This window comes from Manihot esculenta, chromosome 15 (assembly GCF_001659605.2).
Source record: "Manihot esculenta cultivar AM560-2 chromosome 15, M.esculenta_v8, whole genome shotgun sequence".
Lineage (NCBI taxonomy): Eukaryota > Viridiplantae > Streptophyta > Magnoliopsida > Malpighiales > Euphorbiaceae > Manihot > Manihot esculenta.
This window is the reverse complement of record NC_035175.2, coordinates 391,438-407,817: the sequence shown is the minus strand read 5'-3', so window position 1 is coordinate 407,817 and position 16,380 is coordinate 391,438. Positions and strand designations below refer to the sequence as shown.

At 29.2% G+C, this 16,380-nt stretch overlaps 2 protein-coding genes and 1 long non-coding RNA gene across 4 annotated transcripts; 2 read left to right on the top strand and 1 right to left on the bottom strand.

Moving 5' to 3' along the window:
- Positions 1-1,136: 1,136 nt before the first annotated feature.
- Positions 1,137-1,893, top strand: LOC110601024 (calcium-binding protein CP1). Its single transcript, XM_021737999.2, has one exon. It carries the CDS (start codon positions 1,208-1,210, stop codon positions 1,682-1,684), a length of 477 nt encoding a protein of 158 aa, XP_021593691.1. The 5' UTR covers positions 1,137-1,207; the 3' UTR covers positions 1,685-1,893.
- Positions 1,894-3,063: 1,170 nt separating this feature from the next.
- On the bottom strand, positions 3,064-5,253 carry LOC110601084. Its single transcript, XR_006348834.1, has 2 exons — positions 4,557-5,253; positions 3,064-3,836 (listed from the first exon to the last, which is right to left on the bottom strand). It is a non-coding gene; the product is annotated as an uncharacterized LOC110601084 (long non-coding RNA).
- Positions 5,254-6,072: 819 nt separating this feature from the next.
- LOC110602636 (protein SINE3) lies at positions 6,073-13,165 on the top strand. 2 transcript variants are annotated; one of them, XM_021740205.2, is made up of 4 exons: positions 6,073-6,221; positions 6,295-6,429; positions 6,711-7,162; positions 12,927-13,165. In XM_021740205.2, the coding sequence occupies exons 1-3, from the start codon at positions 6,141-6,143 to the stop codon at positions 7,143-7,145; spliced, it is 651 nt and encodes a 216-aa protein (XP_021595897.1). In that variant the 5' UTR covers positions 6,073-6,140; the 3' UTR covers positions 7,146-7,162; positions 12,927-13,165. The 2 variants fall into 2 exon arrangements, with proteins under 2 accessions (XP_021595897.1, XP_021595896.1); XM_021740204.2 differs by lacking the exon at positions 12,927-13,165 and adding an exon at positions 8,189-8,506.
- The last annotated feature ends 3,215 nt before the right edge of the window (positions 13,166-16,380 follow it).

Here is a 16,380-nt window from a genome sequence, read left to right as displayed (position 1 = left end):
AACAGTCACCGCCATTAGACTTTGTATTTTAAAAATATTAAATTATAATTTTAAAGTAATTAATAAATTAATTTTTATATTTTTAAAATTGAATATTTAAATTTTATATAATATAAATTAAAATTATTTTTATTTATAATTTCGTTAACCAATTAAAAAAATAAATATTTAAAATATTTTTTTAATAAAAAATTAAAAATTAAGAAACTAGAACTGAAACAATTGAGATTTACTTAAATATATTTATTGCCAAACATTTAAAATATACTTATAAATTCGTAAATTATTTCTAATATAAATATTTAGCATAATTAATAAATCAGTCATTAAATTTTTAAAATTAATTTTTTAAAATTTTTTATATTTAATTCGTTTAAAATTATAGTTATTTTATTCATTATAAATATTAGTTGGTGTATGATTAAATATTTTTAAAAATATTCTCTATAAAAATTTACAGCATATTTATTTAATATTACTTAAAAATAATTGAAATTATAATTTTTTTAAAAAATTTTAAAGTTATAAATATTAAAGTATTTTAATAAATAAAAATTAAAAAATAAAAATATTAAAATTAGTTAAATAAAATATTATAAATAAAAATTAATAGATTTAAATTTTTAAATAAAAATTAAAATATTTAAATATTTAAATTATAATAAATTAAGATAAACTAACTAAAAAAGAATTAAGTATATGATTTTAAAAATATAACATTAAACTATTAATTAATATAAAATTTAAAAATTTAAAATTATTTATTTTTTAAGAAAATGATAATAAATATATTTTTATATTTTTAATAGTAAAAGTAAACGAAAGGATTTTAATTTAAACGTTATAAAGCGATTTAAGTATTAAATTTTAAAAGTATAAAAATTAATTTATTAATTATATTAATATTTAAAAATTAAAAGGTAATTTATACTTAAAAAATCAGAATGCCCCACGTCACCCCATACGCATTGTTATTCAAAAAGTCGAACGTGGCTAATTCGTGGACTCACAATGTTTCACTACACATGAGAACTTGTCAAACAAGTCTCGTGCCTCTATTACGGTGGCCCCTCGCTTGGGCCCACTTTCCCTCCCCCTATATAACAAACTAGCCCTTCTATTTCTCTCCTAAACCCAAAACCTAAGGCTCATACCAAAAATACCGGAGCCCTCTCCTCTCTCTTCTCATCTTCTGAACTAGAAAAAAATGTGTCCCTCTGGTAGAAGTTTAGCTTCGAACACCAAAACTACGTCGGATTTCAAGGAAGCATTTGATATTCTTGACGCTGACCATGATGGGAAAATAAGCAGAGACGATCTTCGAAGGTTTTACGCGGGATTGTCGAGCGGCGACGCCGATAACGACGAAGTTCTAGGGTCGATGATATCTGTGGCGGACTTTAACAAAGATGGATTCGTGGAGTTCGAGGAATTCAAGCGTGTTTTAGACGGTAATGGGAAGAAGAGGAGTTGTAACAACGGAGTTATGGAAGATGTGTTTAAGGTAATGGACAAAGATGGGGATGGGAAACTAAGCCACGACGATTTGAAGAGTTACATGCAGTGGGCTGGGTTTGATGCCAGCGATGATGATATTAAGGCTATGATGAAATTGGGGGGTGGGGCTGATAAAGACGGCGTATCTTTCGGTGATTTGCTTAAGATTTTATCTCTTGATTCGTAGCTTCTGTCATGTTGTTGATATAATAATGGGTGAACGTCTTTATTAATTAAAAGGAACTCTATTATGTTTCGATTTCTGTTATTATGTTTCGATTTCTGTTCTGAAACAAGAATTTGTATTTTAGGGAGTAGGTTTTGTTTTGGACGTGTTCCATTTGCAAGCGTCCCTTTTCTAGTGATTTTGGCTTTTTGCCAGCTTTGAATGCCCCATTTTTGTGTGTCCGTTTTCTAGCTTCTGTTCGAGAATATTCCCCGAGTCCCGTGGTGTATAATTTTTATTTTTATGTCAATATTTAAAACAAACCACAATTTCAAATAAACCCTTACCCTTGTATAAAAATCAATTTCTTCGAGAAACTTCTAGGCAGACGGAAGGCATCGTGCTATAATTTCAGAGACAAAACGTGGCCATACATTCATCAATGGAGAGACTATTTCCATAGAAATTTCATACTCGAAACAAGGCATCGTGCTATAATGAAGTCATGAAATCAACAACTTCATTAGCATGCAAAGATGAGCAAAAAGATCCGGTACCTCGACTCAAGGGTCATTAAAGAAATAATTTGAAGTACTTAATTTGTTATTACATTAACATGCCTCTTGTTTGAAACGAAAAGTATCATAAAATTTTAATTTAATTTTTCTTCTACTATTTTCATATTTGAAATAAAAAAAAATTATTTTTTTAATTTATAAAATTTTCGTTTAAAAAAAAATAAAATTGATTTTGCAAAAAATTATTAATTTTTTTTCTTACGATAAAAGATGTCATAGGCTACCACATCCTCAGCATATAACCAAATTAGAAGCCAACTGCTTACCAACTCCATTACAATTCTGAGTAATATGATCAGATCATTTGGAGGAACGTTGTGCCCATCACTTATATGCCTCCTTATGCTTTCCCCATCACTTGTATCTCTTCTTATGCTTTAGGACAAGCATTGCTATCATAGAGTGACTGTTGCTTAAACCAAATCTATTTTACTCTTCTCTAAAGGCTTCATTATGAACTTGTAACATACAACGGTAAGTAAATCTCGCTCCATCTCTGTAATTTCCATGCTACCAGAACGTTGATTTGATCACTTGACTAAAGATTATATATGCCGTTTTTCTTATAACAAAGCAGGTAAATAATAAAATATTTTATTGTTATCTATATTCAGGCTCAAAGTCAATACTGGAGAGAAGATACTGCTGAGCTTTACAGATAACAAATGTGTCCAATCGTGGGGCTGGTACCACATGACAAATACCATAGGAATTATAAACCTATAGCTCTTCCTTGTGAGAAACATCCAAACTTCAAACTAGGAAATATGTCCCATGTTGGATACGATATAGCAAATCAGAAAAACCTTAAAACAACACAATCAAAAGAAGAATAAATCAAATAACGTTGGTGATCATTTGTGCAGCAACAAATATGGTTGCATCCTCATTACAGAAACAAAATGGTGAAAAAGATACAATCAAATCTAAATACCAATGCGCAATCTAGGACAAGTTTTCACATGCTGCAAGAGTCAAGACAATGAAACTAAAGCTCAACAATCATATGCATTTCAAGAATAAAATGAGACACGAGAGAATCCTACGCATGACCTTCACCTTGAATTAGAGAACACCAGAAATGCCAACTTAGGAATCAACATATGATGCACAGCAGCAACAATATGATCAACTAGTCCTGTTCTTAGGATTGGCTCTATAAGCACATTTGATGCATCATCAAATGGACTGTCACTATCATCACAGGTTAACCCCATACAGTACCATATGGAGTCTATATAATTGCATCTTCCTTCCAGAAACAAAATGGTGAAAAGGCTAATCCCATCTGAAGACCAAGGTGAAATTAACGCAAGATTTCAGGATCTACAAGACCATGAACATAATGCTCAGCCATTGTATCCATTTCAAGAATAAAATGAGACATGAGAGAATCCTAAACACAACTATTAGCTTGAACACTCTAGATAAGAACATTGGTAATAACAACTTAGCAATCAACATATGATAGCACAGCAGCTACAATATGGTTAACTAGTCCCATTCTTCAGATTGGCCTCATAAGCACATTTCAAGTATGATTCCACTGGACCACCATATTAATTGCAAATTATCCTCAATTCCAGTTTGAGTCACTAAAACAACAAAAAGGTTAAATTAGTATCTGTTGAAATTACTTCATCATCAAAATTTGAAGGTTACAAGAAGAACAAGTTTGTCCAGAAATAATAAAGATTCTCTTCATTAGGTTATTATAGTATAAATATTACTCAGGCTCGCTGATCCCATACTAGATCCTTATCCTATGGCTATGGTCAACAGGAAATTTCTAAATAATAGGATAATGATTGCATAATGGGGTGGGAGAGGCGGTGTTCTATTTCTGCTAAATTTTCTATGCACAACCACAACTAGAACCTCTTGAATAATCAACACTGAAGAAATACAAAGTTCTCACTAACATAAACTACCTACTTGAAGCTGCCTTGAAAAACATATAAACAAGTTAAAAACAATATCCTCGGTGATTTCAATGATGAGGACTTCAAAGGACCAAAGTCAATACTGGTTCACTATTATCACCGAGGATAGGACATACTAAACAGTTGCATATACAAGCCTCACAAAGCAATCTCATAAAACTGGTTTTCTTAGTTCAATAAAGATAAGAACACCAGCCCAACTTCTGCTGCAAAATCAGAATAGCTAATTTCGAACTCCAAATCTCATCTCCGAACAGGGAAAAAAAATACACTAAAATCTAGCACATCAGCAAGCTTCACGCAAAAGTTAAGATCCATTTACCGATCAATTGTTTAACAATAACAAAGTAAAGCAGAAACGAAATTGCGTACTGAATTTTCCCTTCTCCCTCGAAAATTCATGCGTAGAAGAACAGAGTATTAGTTGGAGATAAACAATACCACTAATTCGATCTGCTCTGACTCACTGTACCAAAGCAGCTTCACACTGAAGAATCTCTGCAGCAGCTTCTCGTTGTGCGAGGCCCTCTTCAAGAGCTCCACGTCGGTAGTCAAAATCAAGGTCTCGTAATCATCCATAAACGCGCTTGTTGACTCCTCCCCGAATCCCGGAGCCATGTGATCTGATTACTCCTTTGAACCAAAGTAATTTCTCGCCTTCTACGACTCTGGGCCCTGGGGCGCTGAATAGGAAAAGGGAAGGGTACGGAACGGAAAAATTATAAAGAGATGTGGCGCCAAAACGAGCATAGGGTATGTTGAACAAGACAAGACAGATGGCTAGTTTGTACGTGAATTTTACACCATTGGATTGATAACAATGGACGGCCACGATGGGGTTCTATTTCCCGCACAAAGTCGAAATATGTGTGCCCCGTTTTGTCGCTTAGGAGTCAGGACTCAGGACTGGTCGGTGGCGGGAGCGTGTGGGCCTGTAGAAAATGGAATTGGAGTTGGGCGATAGAAATTGGCATTCATATAGAAAGAAAATTTCTTTTGATGGATAGAATTAACAATTTAAGATTTAATCGCAACTAATCTATGTTGCACAAGCGCAATGTATTGTAGTTTAATCACATACTATAAAATAAATACTAATATTATATTAGAGTGATATTTTTATGGCTTTTAAATAATAATTAAAATAAATTCACTTCATTATTAAATATAAATATCTATTCTAAAAAATTGATATTTTAAATGATATATAATATAGTTTCAAAAAATTATTTGTAATTTTTAATTATTTATTATAAATAACTTAAAATTATAATTTTATAATTATAAAAATTTTATATTGATTAAAAATAAATGTTATTACATTAAAATTATATAACACAACACAATATAAATTTATAGCTATTTGTGCACTAAGAAAATTTTCGTTAATGTAGTTAAATTTGATACATTTTGTGATATATCTTTCGCTCATGATGTTTCATTGCTAAATTATTATTTGGGCTTATAAATTTTATTTTATTTTAAATATATTAATAAGGTCATATTAAAAAGTAATCAATGAATTATTATGGGACGCGACAGTACCAAGATTATGAAGAGATTTAGAATATCTATATAAAAAATTATATGAAAATCACCATAGACAACACTTGCTCGTTTGTAATTTATGATTATATTGGACGGTGTTGCTCCATGCTCTAGGCCTCTAGCTACAGATGCAGGACACTCTTATTTGGGATGAATTTGGGTCGGCATACAGAAAACTGGGCTCAGGTCAGTTTCATTGTACTATCCTAGATAAGGGCTTAAGGCCCATCTGAACTGCCCAAATATAGCTAGAGCCTCCCTTTTCTTACATTTCCTTTTTTTTTTTTTTTTTTTTTTTTAATTTCCACGATATATGTATACTGTGCCTGGCATAGTCCGTTCCTTTTTCCCAGCTCAGCCTTCGTGAAGTTTGGAATCTGAAATCCTCCCGCCAAAAAGAGAGGGAAAATGAAGGACTATCATACTCCGTTAAAGGAAGATCTCTCCAATCGAAAATCCAAGGAAGCTCGATTGAAGAAGCCTCAAAAGGTTCTCTTTAAATCCTAATCATGGTCTTTCTCTCTCTGTTATCTCTTGCTTGACTTTCTATCTTATTTCGCAGATCACAAAGAAAAGCTTGAATGGCGTGTTTGCCTCCGTTTCTGAAGATGTTTTGCTCGAAAACGTAAACGAATCCAGTGATTTCTCTGCGATTTCAGAGATCTCAGACGCTAGTTCTACTAGCCAAATGACACAAGTACGGTTTAGTTCAGTGCATTGCTTATTTGGCCTTTACTGAATATTTGTTCTCACCATTCTTGTGCATCGCTTGGCATTTGGTTCGGTGATTGTAATTTTAGATTGATATTTTCTGATATGTGTTGATTGTTTCCTCTACTTACTTTGATTCGTATGTTATGTAGGATCCGACGTTGCTGATTTTTTTTTTTTTGGTTGAGAAATTCATACAGAAATGTGAATTGTTTCTAATTATATTAATTAGTTATAAACATGTTGATTTCGTTGATTCTGTTTCAGAGTTCTGTGCCGGCATTTAATCCAATTCTTTCAGCTTCATTAGAAGCATTGCCTCTCTCTGATCTAACTCCTACTTCAAAGATTTTCACCTCCTCTGATGAGCCAGGCGATGTGTCTATGGAGCTTTACCGATTCCACAAACCAAAAGATTCTGTGGAGGAGGATATTGTGGCCAATCTCCTCAAACAAGCTCGAATGCGGGGCTTGAACTCGGCCAATGCGGATCAGCAGTCGAAGAGGCTTCTAGATGCATTAGTTAAGGTTGTGGTTGATGAGTGCTATACTTTGCATGAACAAACAGATTGGTACTTTGAACTCGTTTCGACCAGAGGTTATGTCGTGTTTCTTTGTTTCTTGCTTTGGAGCTTTGTAGTGTCTGTGGTATTCTTCTTTGGTTTGGGAGTAGACTCTTACAGTGGACCTTCGCCAACTTGAAGCAGTGCAAGGAAGAGGTACGATTTTTTTTCCTCTGATTATTTATTATTTTTATTTTGTGGATTGCTGTTCCTTTTATGCTCTTTTCATGGTCTAGTCGTGCTATTCAGCTCGAATTTCTTGTACAATCATCTGATATTGCAGATAAAAGTCTTTTGAGTTATAGATTTTGATTAAGGATCAACCAATTTTGATGCTAAATCTGCTACGCTTCCTAAATTGATTCTGTTTTGCGTTTCTAGACTTGCGCTTTTTTTTTTCTTTCTTTCTTTTTGTGAATATTTTCACATAGGCTAATGGCTGCTTCTCTCTTTCCTGTTTCATTCCAAACACATTTTAATCTGTGTCCTTAATGTGTTTTTTTGCATTAACGTGTATGTCTTTATGTGGCCACCCTTGGAATTGAGGCGTTCTATTTTCTTAAAGGGGAAAAAATCCCCTCATTGTTAATACCCTTATCCAAGTAAATCTACTCCGTAATCACTTTGCTTTGCCATTTTGCTGTTTCGAGTAACATATCGTATTGTGCTTTTCTAATTTCTAGTGGGCCAAACTTGAAGTTTTCTATTGCGCTAAGAAGCTAGTTTTCTCTGCGACTCTGCATCTTTTTTTCTTTTTCTTTTCTTTGTTTTTTTTTTCAAAACTCTGCATCTGATTTAGCCGTGTTCTTGCTATTCTTACTATGCGCCAACTGTTATAGTAGTTTCAGTGGATGAAAGTATCTTTAACCCCTGAACTCGTTTCTTGCCCAATAACATTGTATTCACGTTGGCATAGCATTCTAAACTCTCCGTTTTGAAATGGATTGAAAATCCCTTTACCAGCACCTAATGGATGTAATGCTTGCATTCTTCTCTGGTGGCATTATTGAACCATTATTTGACTGTGCGGTTTCAACAAGATCATAGATAGCTTGTTTGTTTTGTTTATTATTATTATTATTATTATTCATTTTTTTATGCGAACTCTCATTTCTTGTAACCTATAGAAAGACTATAATTCCTTTGTGTTTTACTTGATTGGGCCTAATTGGGAGTCCATAGCTTGCTGAAGTTGGTGGCGAGTCCATCGCTTATTGCCCCTGACTGATCTGATGATTCCAGCTCTCAGTAATTTTCATGATTGATATTGTTTATTATCCGGAAACAACTTTGTGTTCCCAGATACCAAAAAATAGGAGCATTTTTTATATCCATAAATGAACGAAGCTCCACTCTCTAGTTTTTTTGATCCATTAGTATGGATCAACAAAGAATTTATGATTTATTGAGGATATAAGATTAGTCTATAATTATGTCGTTATATTTTTGTTAATGTTCAAAATATAAATTAATCACACCAAGGGAATTTTTTTTCCCTCTTTCTTTCTTTTCTTTTATGAGCTACACAAGGAAATAGCTGCTTTTGTAAACATAAATATTCCACCCATCTAATATTCCACTTACTATAAATATCAAAATCTATATTTATGAATTGAAAGATCACTTATTATAAATATCAAAATTTATATCTATGAATTGAAAGATTGGAATGATCAGTTCTGCAGTTAGCTCGTAGAATCAATAGGTCTTCAAATTATTTGCGCATGAGATTCATAGAGATTCTAAAACTTTGATGAGATTTTCTGGAACCATTTCTTTTTCTTATTTATTTTCTTGGAAGAGGGGATGTTAATATGATTTTATGTTAAAGCAAAGGAACATGTAAAATAATTTATGCGTATGAAATTTTTCAATATGTTATTTTAAAAGAAATTTGCTGTTTAGGATTTTTTTAATATAATTTCACAGTTAATATGCTATTATTTGAAAATGTAAGATTTTATTATTATTTACTCTTTCTTAACGTTGATTAGGTAACATTCTTATTAAGAATTTCGATAACATATAAAATATAACTACTGCTCATATCAAAATACATGGAAACTCTTTATTAATTACATTAATTTAAAAGCCCATAATTTTGCCGAGGCTAATGAAATGTTTGACTAAACAGAATTCAATCTGTTTAGTCCCTTCTGATTCAAAACTCATGAGACACAATCTCTGGTCCCATCCTTCGTACAAACCTTTTAATATGCGTGTTATGATAACCATGATATAGTGTGTATATGAGGAAAGACTTGATTTTAACTAATTAAATATTAAATGGATCACTGTTTGCTATAAATGAACCGTCTAAAAGGCGATTGAAAGTGTAATCGTCCCTGAAGAGATATTTGGTAGGTATACGACATATGGACGAGAGTATATATTCTTCATCCACTCTAGAAAAAGATATCATCTTCATTATCTTCTGAAACTACCCATTTAGTCATCTATATCATTTAGTCATCTCCATCTATAGAACTTTAGTTTCTTCGAAATATATCATTCAGCTCCATTACTATTCCTATTTATTACCCTCATCACTAATATAAGTTCATTTACTCCTTAAGAACTTTGTTAACTCTGCTAAGTGTCAAGATCCTATCACTCTTGGATCTCAACCTCATTGGATTTTATGCAGTATTATTGGGAATTACCTATATAGAATATTTTATTGGTATATTTTCTTCTAAATCATATATGTGAACTGTTTGGAGACATGTGCAATGAAGAGTGGAGTTAAAGGACCATAAAAGTGAACGAGTCCCATGTTTCGCAGTTCTTAATGGAATAAAAGCATAAGCAGAGTTTCCTGCTTTTGTTTTTAACAGCCTTCTCAATTCTCTCCTACAGCTAATTGCTTTTTTTGGCCCTGCATACATTAGGGGCGACTTGTTAGATGGGTCCTTGATGTCATGCTTAATGAGTCGTTAGTTAGGGGGCAGGCGGGATTCAACATGTTATTTTAGTTCTAGTGCTAACAGGATATCTTAGGATAGGTCTGACTTTTGCACCATGTTGAGTTACCAATTAAAACGGGGTATTCAACGTATTGTTAATTTATTTCTTGGGTCTTTGTTCGTAACAAAGGGATTGGCAAATTTTTGTTACTTGAGCCATACAATTATTTATTGTCGAGGTGAATAACATTAATCTGATGCTGTTAATCATAAGCTATTAGATGCGTCATATAAATAAAAAGCTCAAACATGGCCAAGAATTTAAACAAGACCAAGAAACTAATTTCAAACGACACAAGTAATATGAGCTGACAATACAAGGACCCAAGGAGTCCGCGAGGAGGCCAAAGCCTTCAGGTAATTTATTGTGAAGAATCTTAGTGGTATTTGAATCACTCGTGATGAAGGAATAGGAAAAACATAAATAATTAAGTCAAAGTTTGGAATCAGAAAAAATAGTTTACTGCTAGAAACCAAACGGGTATTTGCTCCTGACAAATTATGGAGCACAGGTAGCTTAGGACAACATTAAGCTAATATTTAAAGTGTATAATGACAGGCTTTTAAAGGCTTATTTGCTGCATTATCAACTTGATATTTCTTTATCATGATAAAAGGACATGTCTAACAAGGCCTGATAAGCTATTTGGAGGAATGAAGTTAAAACTTGCGAGATTGGACGAGACAGAATATGAGAAGAGACAATGGGTATAATTCTGTAGGCTCTTTCTTGAAAGTGTCTTTGTGAATAGTATAAATCATATCTAATTTGCCATTAGTGGCTAGGTTATGATGGGCCTATAAGAGAAGCATGAAACTCGCTAATAGTGTTTTATAAATTTCGTTCGTATTAATTAAAATTTTATAGTGTTATTTACGAATTTTCATAAAGTAATAATTTCTTCTGAAAATTTAAGGTATGATACCACAGTTAATAGAAAGTTAACTATATATATAAATTTACAAATAGAGACTACCATAATTTTAATGTATGCCATTTTGAGATTTACTGAATACATACATCAGATACGGAGAAAACTTACTTTATTTAAATTAATTTTTTCCCTTTGAGTAGGTATTTTATTCCAAGCATTCCATTATTCAGGGACCCAAGAGACAAGGTGTGAGCCCCTTCTTTTTGACAGGGTGGATAGGGAGGAAGGTGGGGATGATTTGGTGTAATCCATGAAATTAGTTTATTAATTAGACAGAGCAGCCTTTTTAGCTAGCTGTACTTAAAGGCAAAAGACTTGGTGTAATCCACCTATAATTTTTTAATGCTCGTTGCATCAGATTAGAGTAGAATTCATTTCTTAAGAGAGAGAAGGTATTGGGGGTGTAAGCTGTAATTAAAGCAATGGTTATTATACCATAAAGAAAGTTTTTAAAGTTATTAGTGAGGCTTTATGACAATCATTTGATGTGTGCTCATCAATAGGCATCTTATGTCGGTACCATGCTCAATGATAGGGTGATTTGATTTTATTTGCATAGCATTTGTACGCTAGGCCAAAGGTAGATTCTGTAAAATGATGGAGCGCATTCTGTTTGAATTTTGTACCTTGGTAGTCTGCCACATCCCAAACCCTATTTTGATCTAAATTATGTAGATCACTGAAAAATCCTCCCAACCGTCGCTTGGCCTGGTTGAGATTTGTTTTAAGCAATAACAAACATCTGTTCTTTTCCGATGAAGTAATGGTAATGTTTGTGAAAATTCAGAAGATGGGGTATTGATAACATAATGTTGCTGGAAAACTTTAATTATTGTACTGGCTCAATGTATATTTTACCTTTTAATTTTTTATGAAATGTTATTTCATTCCTTTATTTCATAGTTATTCTATTTATCTTTTAAACTTATAAAATATGAAATAGTTTAATCATTTAGGATTCAAATTTAATATTTTTTTACTCAAAGTTCATGTTTTAATTTTTATTTTGTATATAACCCATTTTATTTTGTAGTATAAATTCATAACTGCATGTTATTTTATAATAAATATTTTTCTTGAATATGGTATTCTTAATGCTACTGGCTGAATGCATAATTTACTTATTAATCTTTTTTTATGAAAAGTCATTTTATTTTTTTTTAATTTTATAATTATTTTATTCACTTGTTCAACTTGTAGTTTAGAATAATTTGACTCTTGCAATTGTATATTAAAAGGCACCATATGTATGTATTGTGAAAATCAATTTTCTGGTCCTTTTTAATTGGTATTTAAATCTTTTTGAGGGAGAGAGAAATAAAGATAATTTGGACAAATTTTTTATCTATGCATTTCTTTATTATTATCTTTTTTAATGTTAGCATATTTAATTAGCTTCATTAACTTATAAGGGTCAACTAAACATATTGTTGACTTGGATTTCATGCAGTTTGTATTGTAAAGTATTTGTGTCTATCCACATGGGCATAGCCACATAAATGTATGTTTTAGAAGCATCTTGGCCTTTAGTGGATGGTAATACGATATTTAATGTGCCAGTTTATTCCTTTATTTAATATGGCTTTTGAGGTAACCTAGTGGTTATTGCATGATTTCCATAATTATGTTCTTGAAAGAGAACATAATCGTCATTACCATCATCCATAACACTACACTAGCTACTAAGGGTTGCCAGCAAAATGCGAACTGTCAAGCATGTTGATGCTCCTATTCCACACTTATTGTAGGGGTTACTATTATTATTGTTATCTTTGCACCATAAAAGTAGACTTTTTCTTTTTTAATTTTTACATATATTAATAAATGTATGAAAATAGTTAAATCACTGAGTTTGATTTAATTTTTTGCTAATATTTCCTCTTTTCATATTATCTCATTAAAAATTAAATAAAAAATGTACTAAATATATATTAAATAAATAGACATATATTTATAAGTCAATAAATGAACTACTGTACATATTCGTGTTCATTTCAAATGTTTGACTTCTTGTGCTAGGTCCATCTTGTGCTTAAGCCTGATGAATCCGGCTCACAGGTCAACAAATCTTGGAAGGGTTTAAGAGAAGTTCAGCTGTGTAGACTAAGGCCAGCAAGCTAAAATGGAGATGATGTAGAGTGGAGCCAGCTTGAATAATTCCACTTCGGATTTGATCCTTTATGTACATAAACACCTTTGATTCTGGGTTGAGCCTTGATGCACTTGAAATTCAGATATAAATCAAATAGGAATGAAAGTTTTACGATAACGATAACGCATAGATGAATTTAGATTTTTTGATGCACTTGAAATTCAGATATAAATTAAATAGGAATGAAAGTTTTACAATAATGCATACATGAATTTAAATTTCAAAAGATTTTGTGGTGGTTAAAATTTTTATAATTATTTAAAAATTTTATTTATGAAAGTTTTAACTGTTATAAATTTGATATTTAAATTTAATATTAAATTTAACTGTTATAATTTTATTATATTATTTTAAAATTTTTATAACAGTTTATAATGACTATTTTTTTACTATAAATAATTTGTATCTCCACAAAAGTCACTCAAATTTTTTATTTTATTTCTTTCATTCTTTATGTTTTTTGCTCATTTATAAATTATAAATAAATTTTTGTCGTTTTACTTTTAAAAATTAAATTTTTGAAAAACCTATTTAATTCTGAAAAATTATAAAATAAATCTTTAAGGATAATATCTAACACGATTCAGATTTTATTATTTTATTTTATTTTTCTAATAATTTTAAGGATTTAACTTTATTTTTCAACGGTGGAATGGAGAAAATCTTATACTTCAAACATAATTAAAGTTTTACTCTAAAATATCAATTATTAAAACTTGTTGCCATTAAAAACTGGTGATAGATAATGAAATTTAGTGAGTTTATTATTATCAATATTATTATTATTATTATTCTTTAATTTATTTTTACCATTCTTCAATCTAGTAGAGAGAATAAATATAAATTAAATATTAAATCTATTAATTCAATTTGAAAATAATTTTTTTAAAAAATGTGTTAAATCAATTTTTTCGATTTTGGAGCAATGAGTTATAAGATGTTATAATTGACAATATTCTTTTACTTTTTTCGATCAATCAAGCATAAATGAAAATGGTTATTTTTCAAAGTTATTTGCTAGTTTTTTTCACCAATTGAAATTGATTGTTTCTTATTTTTTATTTACTATTTTTTTTATTGACTATATGTCCATGAATGAAAAAAATAAATTTTATAGTTTATTTTTTTATGACTTTCTAGGCTTTATAATTGCTTTTATAGATGATATTTATTTTAATTATAAATTTAAATTTATTTATTTATTATTTTTATTTTTATTCATAGTAAGAGCATTATAAAGAAAATAGAAGTAGAATTGTTATATATATATAAAATAAAAGAACTCTTGAATTATGAAAAAAATAATAAATTTATCTAAATTATTTAAAAGTGGGAGACGTTTTTTAAATCTATTGTTTCTTATTAAACTAAAAAATAAAAGGAATGAGAAATTTTTTTATATTGAATATTTGAATAATTGCATATGCGTATCTTAATATCAATATTTTTTTTTAATTTTATGGTTATTTCTATTAGTTTTAAAATATCAAACCATTTTCTTGGTTAATTGATACCTATTTAGTTAAAAATCCATGAACCAAACAGATAAATTTTATAATTTTATCTTATTATGACTTGTTAAGTTTTATAACTGCCTTTTTTGATACTATTATTTTGAAAGATAGACTTAAATTTATTTATTTTATTTTTATTTATAGTAATATCAAGAGTACTGTAATATAAGAAAATAAAATATATATTTTTAATTGATAAAACTCCTATAAATTATAAAATAAATTATAAATTTAAACTGAAATATTTAAAAGGTAGAGGTATTTTGCTAAAATTATGTCTCATGATGCTTAAAAAAGTTCAAATTTAATTGTCTTAATTTGATTGTATAAAACTTTATTCACCAATTGAATTTTTTTAGAGATTTGAAAGAAAATATTTATATGGTACAACTTAAGAGAAGAATAAAATAAAATTTTTAAAATTTTTAAATTTTTATATATTTTGAAATAAGTATTTAAACAATAATGTGAGAAACTTGATAAAGTTTTGATTAGAGTTATTATTTTTTTTATTGAAATAGATAAATAGATGTTTACAAAATTTATAAACAATGAATGGGTGGTTATTTGTTATATGCGGACATATGCTCATATTTGATACAAATTATGATATAGCATATAAATTTAATATAAAATATATAAAGGAGTAAATGTAATTTAGAGTATTAAAATTGAAATTATAATATAATTATATCGTACGAGTATTAATATTGAGATTCTTTTAAAAGATTTTAAATATCTCAAGGTCAAACTAATGAATACCTCTATAATCCTAATTCTCGAAGAAGAATAGATAGTATATTATTATTTAATTTAGATATATATATATATATTATTAGAAAATTGTTATATTTAATGAAATTTTTAGATTTTATATAGCTTATGTTATGTAAATTGAACAGATTTATATGTAATTTAATCATGATTATTGGGCTATTTTAGTCAAATTTAATAATTATTTGAGAGGTAGTATAAGTTATGATGTTTTATATAGTGGATGTTCTACTGTATTAAAAAAATAAAATAATGTTAATTAAAATTTAAATTTAAATAAAATAAAATTTATTAGTAATTATATATTTAATTAGTAGTAAAATTAATTAAAAATTAATTATTATTGTCAAAACCTCCATAGAATTAGAATTTATTGCTCTGAAATTAAATGACAATGAGATTTGAGTAATTAAAAAATTTTTTTAGTAAATACTATAGTAGAATAAAATTAATATTATTTGTGTATTGTGATTGTCAAATGGCAATAGTTATTGCAAAAAATAAAATTTTTAATAATAAAAATAGATATATTTGTCTAACACACAATTATGAAAAATCTTTTAAAATATATGAAAATTATTATAAAATGAATTTAAATTTCAAAATGTTTTATAGTCGTTGAAAATTTTATGATCATCAAAAATTATATTTATGATATTTTTTACCGTTACAGATTTGATATCTATTTTTTCTATTATAAATAATTTGTATTTTTATATAAAAAATTATTCATATTTTTTATTTTATTTTTTATATTCTCTATACGTTCTATTGAGTTATAAATTATAAATAAATTTTTATTATTATAATTTTAAAAATTAAATTTTAAAAAAATCTATTTAATCTAAAAAATCGTAAAATAAATTCTTAAAAATAATATCAAACACTACTTAAATTTTATTATTCTACCTTATTTTCTCAAACAGCTTAACCTTTATATTGCTTGACCTGTTTAATTTTCTGAACCCGGGCCTAACTATGTTGACTTGAAATCTGAAAATAAGAACCAATCCGTAAGGTCGATAATGAGACC